The 12,326-nt window shown below is 43.1% G+C and overlaps 1 protein-coding gene across 2 annotated transcripts in view; it reads right to left on the reverse strand.

Moving 5' to 3' along the window:
- Window positions 1–12,326, reverse strand: part of LANCL2 (LanC like glutathione S-transferase 2) — a 233,752-nt gene that overhangs the window by 187,446 nt on the left and 33,980 nt on the right. For both annotated transcript variants that reach the window (XM_069211503.1, XM_069211502.1), the window contains exon 2: window positions 4,920–5,037. In XM_069211503.1, coding sequence (XP_069067604.1) covers window positions 4,920–5,037 — 118 coding nt within the window. The remainder of the gene's footprint in view (window positions 1–4,919; window positions 5,038–12,326) is intronic.

Below are 12,326 nucleotides of genomic sequence, written 5' to 3' on the forward strand. Positions count from 1 at the left end.
GAACTCAACGTTCCTTCTACTATCGTTGGTAATGCTGAATACAGACGACTGTTTGAAAGTTTGAAAGATCCTACTTACAGCCCTCCAGCCCTACAAGTACTCCAATGCATATTGTTTTTAAACCAGGCTCTACAGTGCCCGAGGCCCCGCTTATCCCCCGGCTATCCCCCTCATGGAATACAACACCTATTCCTTTAGAGCCTAAAAAGACATCGTCCAGAAGGAACACTTGGTTATATGTTTGATACTTCTACTTTTTGAACCTATGTACGTTTTACACTGTCTGTGTGTATAGTATGCACCGATTAATGTATTTATTGGTTTCTTTCATCATTTATTTTCTTTAGTATGTTTGGTTGATTAATGCTTGTACTAAAAGTATATGTAATAAACACTTTTTAACCATTTCACCACTTTTCTGTTGTCTTTTTAATGTGTGATTCCCGTCAGAACAATGAAAATGTATAGTCTGATTTCGAGTTTAAATTCTTTTATTGTAGACAATTATAGCTGTACGCATATAAGCATTACACGGCCTTACACTTTTGACAAACATCGTATTCTGTTTTAACAACGGTCACCATAGACCCTGCATTTTCTTTTACATACTTCACAACCATACGGTCGTTATATACTAGATAGCATGAATATAGATTTAGAAAATTTCTAAACGTCATACCCTCAGACATTTTACTAATAAAATATATACAGCGTTCCCCGCATGTGACTGATAAAGAACCCTGCACCCGTATCTTATACTCGACCCTACCAGCAGCTTTTTAAATATATTTGAATATGGGTTTTGTATAGATGGTATGCTGGGGAGTGCCGCTGAACTGTCAAACACTGTAAACTTATCAATATCAAAAAACATTCTCACCCAGTGTGTTTCATCCTTGTAATGCGGATCTGTGTTAAAGACTAGCGAGTGCAGTCTTCCTACACCAGCTTTCTCAGGTAGCCCGTCGCTCGGAAAAACATCTAAAAAGTATTTCCTTGCGTATTTATGCCACCTTAAGAGCTCACATATCTGCAAGGGTGTCCATTGTACAATATTTTAAAGATAATCAAACATGATTTGCCAGGCGTGGTTCACCTGGATGATGCTGTTGAACACTGCAAATACAATCATGTTCACATTGGTAGCCAAGGGTTAACTAAAACGTATTTCAGATTTTAGATTTCAATTTTTTATCAGATTATAATGATCACCTTTCTCCATGTTGGGCGTCAGATCGAAAGTGAACAGCGTGTAGCCGCCACCATATCCTTCTCTTGATACGACGACCCCTGAGTCCCTCAGATGGTTTCCTGTTATTGACACCTGTCCAAGATATTCCCTGATAAAATTTGATGTTCCAAAACTGGGTGTATACGGTTTCGCAGGAATCACAGCCACCTCGTGTACCAGTGCAGCGTAGTTGATGTCGTAGTGTTTGAAATTGAATGGGTTTGAGGTATACTGACCACTAAAAGCTGTATTGTCCACAAACCCTATAATAATATGTTTCGGTAGCTGTCCCAGAAATAAGTTTTGTTGCTGTGTTAATCTGGTACCGGTTGGAATGCTGTATATTTTCAAGGTACTCTTTCCACAGCGTACTTGGCGTTCAATAGTTGTAAGGCCTCGGCGTGAGCCAGTCTGACGCTTGGTGACACTTTCACTCTCTTTACAAACAAACTGGCGGACAGTATAATTAGTTTATACTGTTCTGCATCCACACTGATGAGACAGAATGAGTCCTTGTTACGGGTTAGTTTGATCTTAAGATTGATGCCATTGATGAATAGTTTATCTTGATAGAAAAGGTCCAAGTGTATGCGGCCTAGGAGGTCGAACTGCCTGCTGCTGGCGGCAAAGCTCGCTCTTTTTACAAAACCCTGATTGAGACCGGCCAGATCAGTAGCTTCAAAACTACTGTAAGTATCTTTGTAGAAGAGCCCTGCTGAAAGCTGCGTGTCCAGGGCATCGCTGTTGTAATTAAGAATACTCTCAATGTATGCCCCATAGCTCTAGACACAACGTCCCTCTCACCCCTCCTATAGCTTTGTACACAATACACAGGATACTGACAGCATTCGTAAGTTCGTACAGCTCAAGGCCCGACAATACTAAACCCTTCTTTGTGAAATAATCATATGTCAGAAGCTCCAAGGCTGTACGTAACGCAATTGTTGGCAAAAGTCTTACCGCGCACATACGCCTTTTGTACACACTCCAATATTTATCAGCTGTGGGCATCCACACGTTGATACACCATTTGGTTATACAATCAGGACTGTTGCACATCATCGTAGAGGACAGCTCAGAAATGTTCAAATAATGCAGAGTTACAGGGTGTATTTCAGCTATTCTTTCTTTAATCAGCACATATACAAAAAATGTTTGAGAGCGCTTTAGCCTTATTCTTACTGAGCAGTTCCAATGACTTTTTGCTATTTGACTCTATACTGAGGAATTTTATGAATTATTACATTTCCTTACTAATCTTTTGCCTTTTGTAATACTAGTTGATTTTAAACATATTTTTGTTGCATTTTGAGTAGCAGACATTAGTAAATAACATTACATGACAATGTCCGGACTGCAGTGCCAGAAAAAGAACCAAGACGCATAACACTGCAACCTTCCCTTGTTCATGTTTCCACACACCCCTGCCAAAGTCTCTCTTGTCTTCCTTTGAGACAGGAATAAGTCAGTACCTTATTGCATGGGGCAATAGGCGGCTAGTCTTTGTAGATGCAGATTTCCATCTCCAATATTGCCGCTCTAGTTGTCCCCATAGTAATACAAGCCGCCTGAAAATTCTGCCATCTTTCCCCATATTTTCATGTTTTGGGGGCAGCACACTGGTTTCTCCATACTCATACAATAATCTAAGCCATTCGCCACTCCTCCAGGGATGGTGGCTGATTGTCTTTCTAGTGTCGGGGTTGCCATGCTTTGCTACAGTTAGTCTCAATTAGAGCAGTGTCAATTTGTGGCAGGTGCTGTCCAGGTCCGTGTTAATGTATAAGAGGACCAATTTTGGGTCTAATGGTAGATTCCATCCCAAAACCGAGTCTATATAGGTGAGGCTCTGGCTCAATATGATTGTATTGTACGACAGCTCCATGTTGTGTGGAGAAGGCCTTAGCCCTGTGCAAAAACATCTGAGGCAAGTAGGGGATGGTATTATTTCCATCCTCCACATTCTGCATTGTGTAAGGTATGTCCTGTGTAAGTATTCCAACTATTTTAGGCAGAGCCTGGCTGTAACCACTGCATTGTGCAGGGCTTCCCTGGCTTCCGCCCACTGTTTGCCTGTGAGTGTGTCACATCCCACTTCCGAGCAGAGAGGAGCCTTCAAAAGGGTCTGTTGTGTTTTTCTGTATTTCTTAATTTTAAATAAACCTTTAAATAAACCTTCACGGTTTAGACTTTGAATCTTGTTTTGTGTAGGTTTTCTTTAGTTGCTTAGGGCTCTCGCCCTCCTACTCCTGCTTCCTCGCACTCCGCAAGATTTTTAAGTGGCTCCCTGTCAACTCCACACACACCATCACTCACACCTTGATCACCAGCCGACTGGTCTACGGCAACTCACTCTATGCAGGGATCACCGCATAACTCCTCAAAAGACTAAAGACTATGCAGAACTCGGCAGCCAGACTCATCCTCGCCTTCCCCAACTGGACCCACATTACCCCCACCTCAGAAAGCTCCACTGGCTCCCCATGCAGAAGAAATGCCACTTCAAGATGTTGATTCACGCCTTCAAAGCCTTCCATAACCAAGGACCCAAATACATCAACCACTGACTGAATTTCCACCGCCGTCCAGACACCTGCACTCCGCCTCCCTCTTCCTTGCCCACACAGCTCGCATATGTTGCAGCAACAACAGAGGACGCTCATTCACCTACCTCACCACAAAATCTTGGAACAGACCCCCACTTCGCCTACAGACCTCACCCTCCCTGCTGGAATTCAGAAGACGACTCAAGACTTGCTTATTCGAATGAGCCCTGGCAGCAACAGATACCTACCCTTGGATATACTCATGGTTGATTAGCCGCACTTTACAAATCCAACTCGAATTGAATGGGATTCACATAGCCCAATCTTCTCATTGGCCCTTTGAGTAGAAAGCGCCGACACATTCAATGGGATTTAGGACAGCTTACTTAAAGAGCAATTCACATAATTAAGAAACTTAACTGCTAAGTCAGACACTTAATCAGTGATACGTACTAACTCATACTAGATCAATAGTAAGCAACTCATTTCTTCAGTAATTTAGTAATGCTTCAGTCGGTCAATCACTTACTGAGTGACAATCACACATAAAGTTGTATGGTCAATCACCTCACTTGTGTACCCAAATACATTAATAACCAGCAAAATTTCTACCCACTAATTGATGCGAGGGAGCTGGTCAGCCAAAACATTTTTGCCGATATCTTATTTATGCCATGAAAATTAGTCCTAATAATGTAAAATACTTTCCCTGCCAGGAAAGAGTAGTAACAATAAATAAAGTACAAATTTAAAATCATGTGTGCATACATTGTTAACAAAGCTCTAAAGTACTTCTGCACCGAAGAATCAGCACAACCCTAAAGTTGCACCCTAGTAATTTTATCAATTATGTAATGTCTAATCATCTGTGACATTGTGTGCAAGATCATGAGCAGACTAAGAAAGAGGGTGGCTATTGTTGCATAGCTCTCAATGCCTGGAAAACGTTTGTAGTTTTTATTATGTTTTGGATCATAATCATTTCTTCTCTTCAAGCAAGGTTTTTAAAGAGAAATATTTGTATACCACACACTCATACACTGTTGTCCCACCAACCCCTGCGCTTAAGGGACAAGTGAGAGTATTTTAAAGGGCACAGTGTACATGTAGTCTGTGATCCTAATATATATTCAGAACTTCACCTGTGTAGCCAGTGTATGCAGAGCAGTCGTGAGGATCGGCTGTTTTTAGTCCTTCTTCCATCTGCTGTAGAAGATCATCAACTTTTGTCTGAATCCGTCTTGCAAATCTAGAACGGATCTAAATCAAAAGAGGAAAGAACACTTGATCTTTTAGAATCATAATCAAAAAGGTTGTCAGTCTCTTGAATGAAAGGCTCAAAATCTGAAAGCTACTATGATGATAATTTGTTAAGGATTCTAACTTTTGTAAACTTTCAAATTGCAGTTCAGGAATTGAGCCCAGGGCAGTCATAGAATAGCGATTGATGAAGCCTACAGTGCAGCTTTTGCAGACAATTGCTGATGTGTGGATATGTGAAAGAGGTATAATGAGCATGAGAGGTTTGTGCATTTTATTTTACAAATAGATAGATAGATAGATAGATAGATAGATAGATAGATAGATAGATAGATAGATAGATAGATAGATAGGCAGACAGACAGATAGATAGCTGGATAGATAACAATATAAATCTATGTATGCTGAAAGGCTGCAAATACATTTTGTGATTTGATTGTTATGTATTTGTTCTTGATATAGTAAAGAAAAGTGTGCTAGTGACAGTACAATCCCAATTATGCTGTCTTGATGCACAAAGTATTGTAGTGCATTTATGAGAACATGAAGTAGGCCTCTTGTAGTACCACTTCTCATACTCATAAATGGATTTGTGAATTAGCCCTTCAGTAAACAAGGTTAATGCTTTTCTGCCATAGGCGACACTTGATAATATGGAATGTGTGAACTGTGCCCCTTAGTAATATGTGCACTGACAGCCCAATAATACTCTATGTGAAAACACGATCACGATTATCATTAACATGTCAATGAGAACCACTTTGATGTGGGGCAATGGGTACTCATCAAAAAACCTTACAAGGTTACCAAGGGGATGTCTCAGTTCTCGCCTCCTTTGAGGATTGAGCGTGTCTCTAACAGTGCTGTTCTTTTAACAGGTAAAGGTTGGTGGAATAAAAACAGGTTGGAACACATATCTGATGCATTATTTTCACAGGATGCTGTTGCTACTAAAAGAGTTTCTAAGTTGCCTAAAAAACTGTTGGACTATGACCGTAGTTAATTTTGTTAAGAAAGGGAGATGATGTAGTGTATGCTTTAATCTTTATGGAATGAGGTTGCATCAGGGAATTCTTTCCTCTGATGCAGTCCCGTTCCAATTCGTTTAGAGAATGTTTTCTTTTGTTTGCCGGGTGAGGGGCAGTTATTCTGAACCTCTCACCTGGACCGGCGTTTAGCCGTGACTCTCCATGTTCCTGTACTTTTCCTGAAAGCAATAAACCTTCTTCCAGAATGTATTGGAGGATGCATCTTCTTTCTTTGCCCCACCACCACATTTTGGTACCAGAAGTGGGGTTGTCCATTGCTCGATGACTGCGTGGGCAGAGCCATTAGCCGTTACCGTCGAGAGTCACAGGCGCTGTTTTATCGCACGCCACATCGTTCGTGATTTTAAGATCACTTACAGGTGCGTGATACTGCCCGCATACCAGTTTTATTTGCTGCTGGCTGTATAATTGTGATTCTGTGGCCGTTGTTGCCACTAACCTTCTGTTCCTGCTCGTGCTGGCTCTTGCACTGCCATTTCTTCACGCGCTCAGCACGCTTCCTCGGACGCTCAATAAATGCCACAATGATTCAGGGACCAGCATTATCCAGACATGCTCAACTTCATGCTATAAATGCCAAGGTCAGCATTATGCCAGGTGTGGGCACCATAATACCAAGTATAGCCAGTATATGCTAAGAATTACTAACATGATGGCAGGGCCAGCTTTAGCTATAGGTGAATACTATCATGGCAAGAATGCTCAATGTATGCCAAGAGTTAACACCATTATGATTGAGCTAATATTATGCCAAAACAACATCATGCCATGAATTCCACAATAAGCTAAAAATGCCCACCATTATGCAATGGCATCATCATACCAGAAGTGAAAGCCATCACCAAGCGCTTTCTCTGGCAACCCAAATCAAAATGGTTAGATTGTCCTGTTTTTCCTACATAAGAATGCTGCACAAGGTCTGCCCTCTTCATCCTTGAACCTGTTTGGTAATCAATACCACAATACATATGTACAAGGATTACGTCAGTTTTCAAAATTTAGAATCTCCAAAACTTTTGGCTTCTTTGCAATTAGTACAAACAGCTGCATCACATCATATTCTCTGCTTTCGCTTCAGAAATCACAACTGCGCTTTTTTTTTAGCCTTGCGATTTTTCTCAATAGTCAAAAGATCAGTATTCAAATGTCTCTACTACTGTGAAGTCTACTGGAAAGAACTTGACAATTCACAAGCTGAATTTAGGCTGTATTACCCTTCTAGGCTGCTGTGATCTGGATTTGCCCTTGAGTTAATAGTTCCATGGTTTACGAAGACTAGAGTGGGTGTCTGCTCCTTCTTATTTCTCATAGCTCGAACATGGAACAGACTCACACCTCACTGATTCTTCAAGAAAAAAACTTTATTTAGAAAAACTTTTAAAACCTGGCTTCTACTTTTAGACAGGACAGCTCGCTGATAGTTTAGCTCAAGCCAGAATCTGGCATATACTTGGAGTAACAATGTACGTAATACATATTCAATCATTCATCATGCCAATGGTGTCTATGTGAAGAATCATCATTGTTCTGCCAGGTCTAGTTTTATGATGAGTGGAGAATAAAAGGTCAGTGGCAGGAAGACATAAGAGGTTAATAGTTCTGGCTTTAAAAGAATGTTGTATGGTAATGTTAATTGGCGGTTTAGTGTGGACGGTTTGTCCTGCACAATCGAGACGAGAGAGGAGGAGAGAGGAGTTCGACACACGACGCTGGTCGACGCTGGTGCCGGGTGGCTCGCGTCGCGGCTGCTCACCACGAGTGCGAGTGCGAGGTGCACGTCCGGCACACGGTTTGCTGCTGCCGCCGCCGCTAGCCGGTGTCTGCCGCTGCTAGCAGGGGAAAACAGCCGCGGAAAACAGCTCGGGAAGCCGGAAAAGCCGGGTGAGCTGCTTCTGTGGCGGGCGCAGTCGGGGGCTGCTGCTCCGCTCCGAGGTGCATGGTCCGGGGGCTGTAGCTGCTGGCTCGGGGAGAGCAGTTTTCCGTGAGCTTCCGTGAGCAGGCAGGCGTGACCAGGACTGCTGCCTGTTTCTTCACCAGCGCCTCTGGGGGCCTTCAGTTGCGCCGGTTCGCTGTAACGGTGCGGACTACGGTGTGGTCTGGGCACAAGGAAAAGCCAGAAGCCAGAAAGAGCACCAGAGGAGTACCGGAGTCCCAGAGTCCCAGAGCACCAGAGCACCAGAGGAGCACCAGAGGAGTTCCAGAGGAGTACCAGAGGGGCACCAGAGGGGCACCGGAGGAGAGTTTGGGGTTGCCGCCCTACCCTGCTACCATATGGACTAGGTGAGCCAAGGAGGTGAGCCAAGGAGGTGAGCCAAGGAGGGTATCCGTTGTTTTCAGCCACCGTAGCCACCACAGCGGCACCTAGCCATATTTAGTTTCTCTGACCTGACCTGACCTAAGGAAATTACCTGACCTAAGTGACTTAAGCGACCTAAGTGACCTAAGTGGCTCCTGTGGCCAGTGTCGTGGCCGTGAGTGGATCGAGAGTGGGCCACATAAAGTAGCGCATAAAGTAATGCATAAGCAGTGCATAAGCAACGCATAAGTAGCGCAAGTAGGCGTAAGTAGACGCCTTTACAACAGAGACAGAGAGGATCAGAAGGGGCCAGATAGAGAGAACCAGAGAACCAGAGGAGGCCATTAATTGACATATTAAACTGCACTAGAGGGACAGATATCATTCGAACATCACGCTTTTTGTACGGCGTACTGTGCATACTGTGCGTCACCACACAGCAAAGCAAAGTCAAGCTCTACATTCTAGAGAAACGTCCTACAGATCCCGGAAATTTGTTGAAGTTGCTGATCCATTCAAACAGTAAGACTTCAAAAATGGTTGGAACAAGAGGGAAAATAAAGAAAGCCAGAGAGGCCAACGAGGCACTCAGTTATCCAGTAAAATCCCAAAGACCAGAGCAGGAACCCAACAGCTTACAAGATCTGGGGCAAGACCTGGACCCTAGAGCCACTAAATTATCCCAAGGGGAATTTATAACCCAAGGAGTGGTCACAGCAGAGGCCGCAGCAGCAGAGGACGCCCATAATGGGATTCCCAATGATGAAAGCAAACCAGGAGGGACACCCGAAACGGCACCAGGGTCTATGCTGTCTATGCGTCTAGTCCATATCGACTCTGATGATATGGGGCATGTATCACTGAATGCAGGTGAAACGGTGGGGGGCCCTGTTAGCCCTCTGCATAGGAAACAGCAGTATATACCGGCGCACCTGGGCTCAGGTGGGGCCAGGGGAGCAAGGGAAATTAAATCAAAGATAAATACTATTACCAACTACTACAACCATATAAATCTAAATTCTGATTGGCTGCAGAAGCAAACCTTTAAAGCTTGCGACCTCCCATCACAGCCATCAGGGGAAAAAGGTGACAATAATGTGGAGGGCGAGCTGGAGCTCTTAGAGACTGGGCATCAGGATTCCTGTTCATCCCAGCAGCGATCTGCCCGATCATCACGACCACCCTGTGGAACGAACAACTCTTTTGTGGGTAGCAAAGTGGGGTCAATTAGTTCCCCAGAAAGTTCCCCAGAAAGGGGCAGTTTCTCGGAAGAACAAAGACAAAGAAAAAGAAAAAGTAATGAATCACCTCATCCGGAAGCCCAAATGGGACCACTACATTCTGGGAGCTCTCCACTGATATTCCCTTTACTTCATCCAAAACTAGAACCTACGGTCCTTCAAAATGCAAAGGGGCCTGAAACAGAACAATCATTGCAGAAATATTCACATAAGCTCTCAACACCACAGCTTCACCATGGGAGCCAAACTGTAAAAACGAACCTAACGTTGAGCAGATTTGATCATAGTTCTTTTAGTCTGGAGCTCTCCTCGCCTGACAACTTCGTAATTGGTAGTATAGAGCCCCAATTAAACAGTATAACATTGGAAGATTTAAACCTCTTGGAAGGCAGCATAATGCTAGGTCATAGAGGAGAGGACGATAAGAACTCAGAAGGCCAGACAAATAATGAGCAAAGTGAGCAAACCTGGGGAAATAGAGACGATACCTCATTAGATCAACCAATTTTAAGCATCATGAAAGTTATATGCACAACATTGGACTCAATTGCAACAACGATCATGGTCCAGTCTCAAAAATTTGATGATCAACTTGAGCTAACTAAACAATTTACTAACTCATTACAGACCATAGATCATAGGATGGCCTTAGTAGAGGGTGTAATAAGGGAAAATCTGTTGCACCAGGCAGTGGCTGAAAAAATGGACATGATGGACAGGCAAGTTTGTGGCCCACTGCTGGAAAAATTACTGGAAGTTCCGAAAGTAATCAAAGACATAATCGAAGATTGCAAATCTAGTCTCAATAACACACAGGCGTGTAATCACGAGTCAGCAAAAACAGAATCTAGAGTAACTGAAAGACCAATAGATAGTGAAGACAAAGAAGGGCCCTTTGGCACGGGACGAGACGAGTGCCCAGACGCAAAAACCCACATAGACAAGACGGAGAGAATCAACAAAAGTCCTGTATCTGCAATCGAAATCTCAAATACAGTAGAAAAAAGGACTCTGAGTAAAGGGCATCAACAAACAGGTAGACGGAAATACACATGGAAAAAAGCTAGAGGAAACAACAAAGTATCAGCAAAAAAGGCTTTAAATATGCCGAAACAGGCAAGCCCAACAGGGCAGATCAGGAACACAGGCGATGAGTTTACTCAACAGCAGCCTAAAGATCAGTGCATCAAGCCCGAGAGTCTCGAGAAACCAACTGACAAAGATATTAGTTTTATAAATAAAAATCCTGGATTATTGTGCGATAAAAGCTGCACCCACCATTCTCATATAAACCGAATCCCCATTGGCCCTAGGGGCTACCAAGCATCTGGGTACGACTTAGACAAAGGAAATAGACCAGAAAAAGACTCAGGTTCAAATCACGGGATCAATGAGGCAAACAATCTCTTAGTCAATGGACAACATAAACGGAGCCCAGAGACAACAAAATCAAGTACCGGCATTGATAAGCACCTCCCAGCCATAAAAAGAGAACACTCAATTCAGGCGCATTATCCAAATACAGTAGGAGTCCATAATGGAAAACGTCAGCAGTCTCTGAACTTTATCATCGAGGGGGTAGAACAAGAAAATAGCAAAAGTGAAAACGGAAGGGCAGAGAGCCCAGAATGCACAAGAAGCGAACAAAGTACAAGAAAAACCATGTGCGTGGATAATACAATAGCCCCGGTTCCCGCACCTCGGTCAAAAGTAAAATACTGCTCTCAGGCTAGCTCTGGAAACCACAACTTTAGTAGCCAGCCAGGGTGGGTTACTGATCCACCTGCTCCACCGCGTCCAGTGCTTGACTTGGAAACTAAAGGAAAAAAGGATAATTGGCCTCCACAAAGGCAACCTTACGATGAACTTAGGAACAAAGAGTTGCAACTCGGGAGGGAAAAAGGCCAGGTAGAACGAACATTGACTAGTTGGGCAGCTACTATTTACAATAAAGCAAAGGAAGATAATCAACCTCAAGGAAGATGGTCACAGGGAGGTGTCGGGCAAACCAAGATTCGCACTGAAATAATTAAAGAGCCTGACGCCACAATTACATTTATTCCCGAGTACTCCTCAAGAGGAAGTCATGACATTCTAAATAGGACTAACATCCTACATTTGGTCAATTCTTTGCCAGCTCTGCAGAACGTAACAACTAAAGACCTCCTCTCAGTAAGATTTATGCAAAGGAAAGAATCGGAGAACGGGGAATCAACAGAAACAGTCTGGGCTTCACCTTGGATAGTAGAACAGATTCTAAAATGTTCTAACATGATGAAGACATGGGGAATATCTACTGCTATTCCACAAAAGGAACCATATCCAACAATATTTCTTGAAAAAGCTCCAAAGCAAAATGTGTCGGGCAGGCAAGAGGCAGAAGGCAATTCTGGTTCGATACTACAGGGAGCAATTAGTTCCAAACAACAACTCCCTGAACGAATAAACCTGAGTAATATGAGGTTCTGCCTGTCTGTTAACTCCCCTAGAAACAGCAGGGGCAATCCCCCACAGTTGCAGAATGATGAAGAGCAACCATCTAGAAATTTGTAGCAACAAATGGGTAGCTCAAATATAAAAAATAGAACTAGTCCCACATTAAAAATCTTAAGCTGGAACATTGCAGGCCTAAAAAGCAAAATGGAAGATAAGGATTGGGTTGAATTTATTAAACAGCAAGACATCAGCTGCTTCCAAGAAACT

This window comes from Pleurodeles waltl, chromosome 10 (genome assembly GCF_031143425.1).
Source record: "Pleurodeles waltl isolate 20211129_DDA chromosome 10, aPleWal1.hap1.20221129, whole genome shotgun sequence".
NCBI classification, from domain to species: Eukaryota; Metazoa; Chordata; class Amphibia; order Caudata; family Salamandridae; genus Pleurodeles; species Pleurodeles waltl.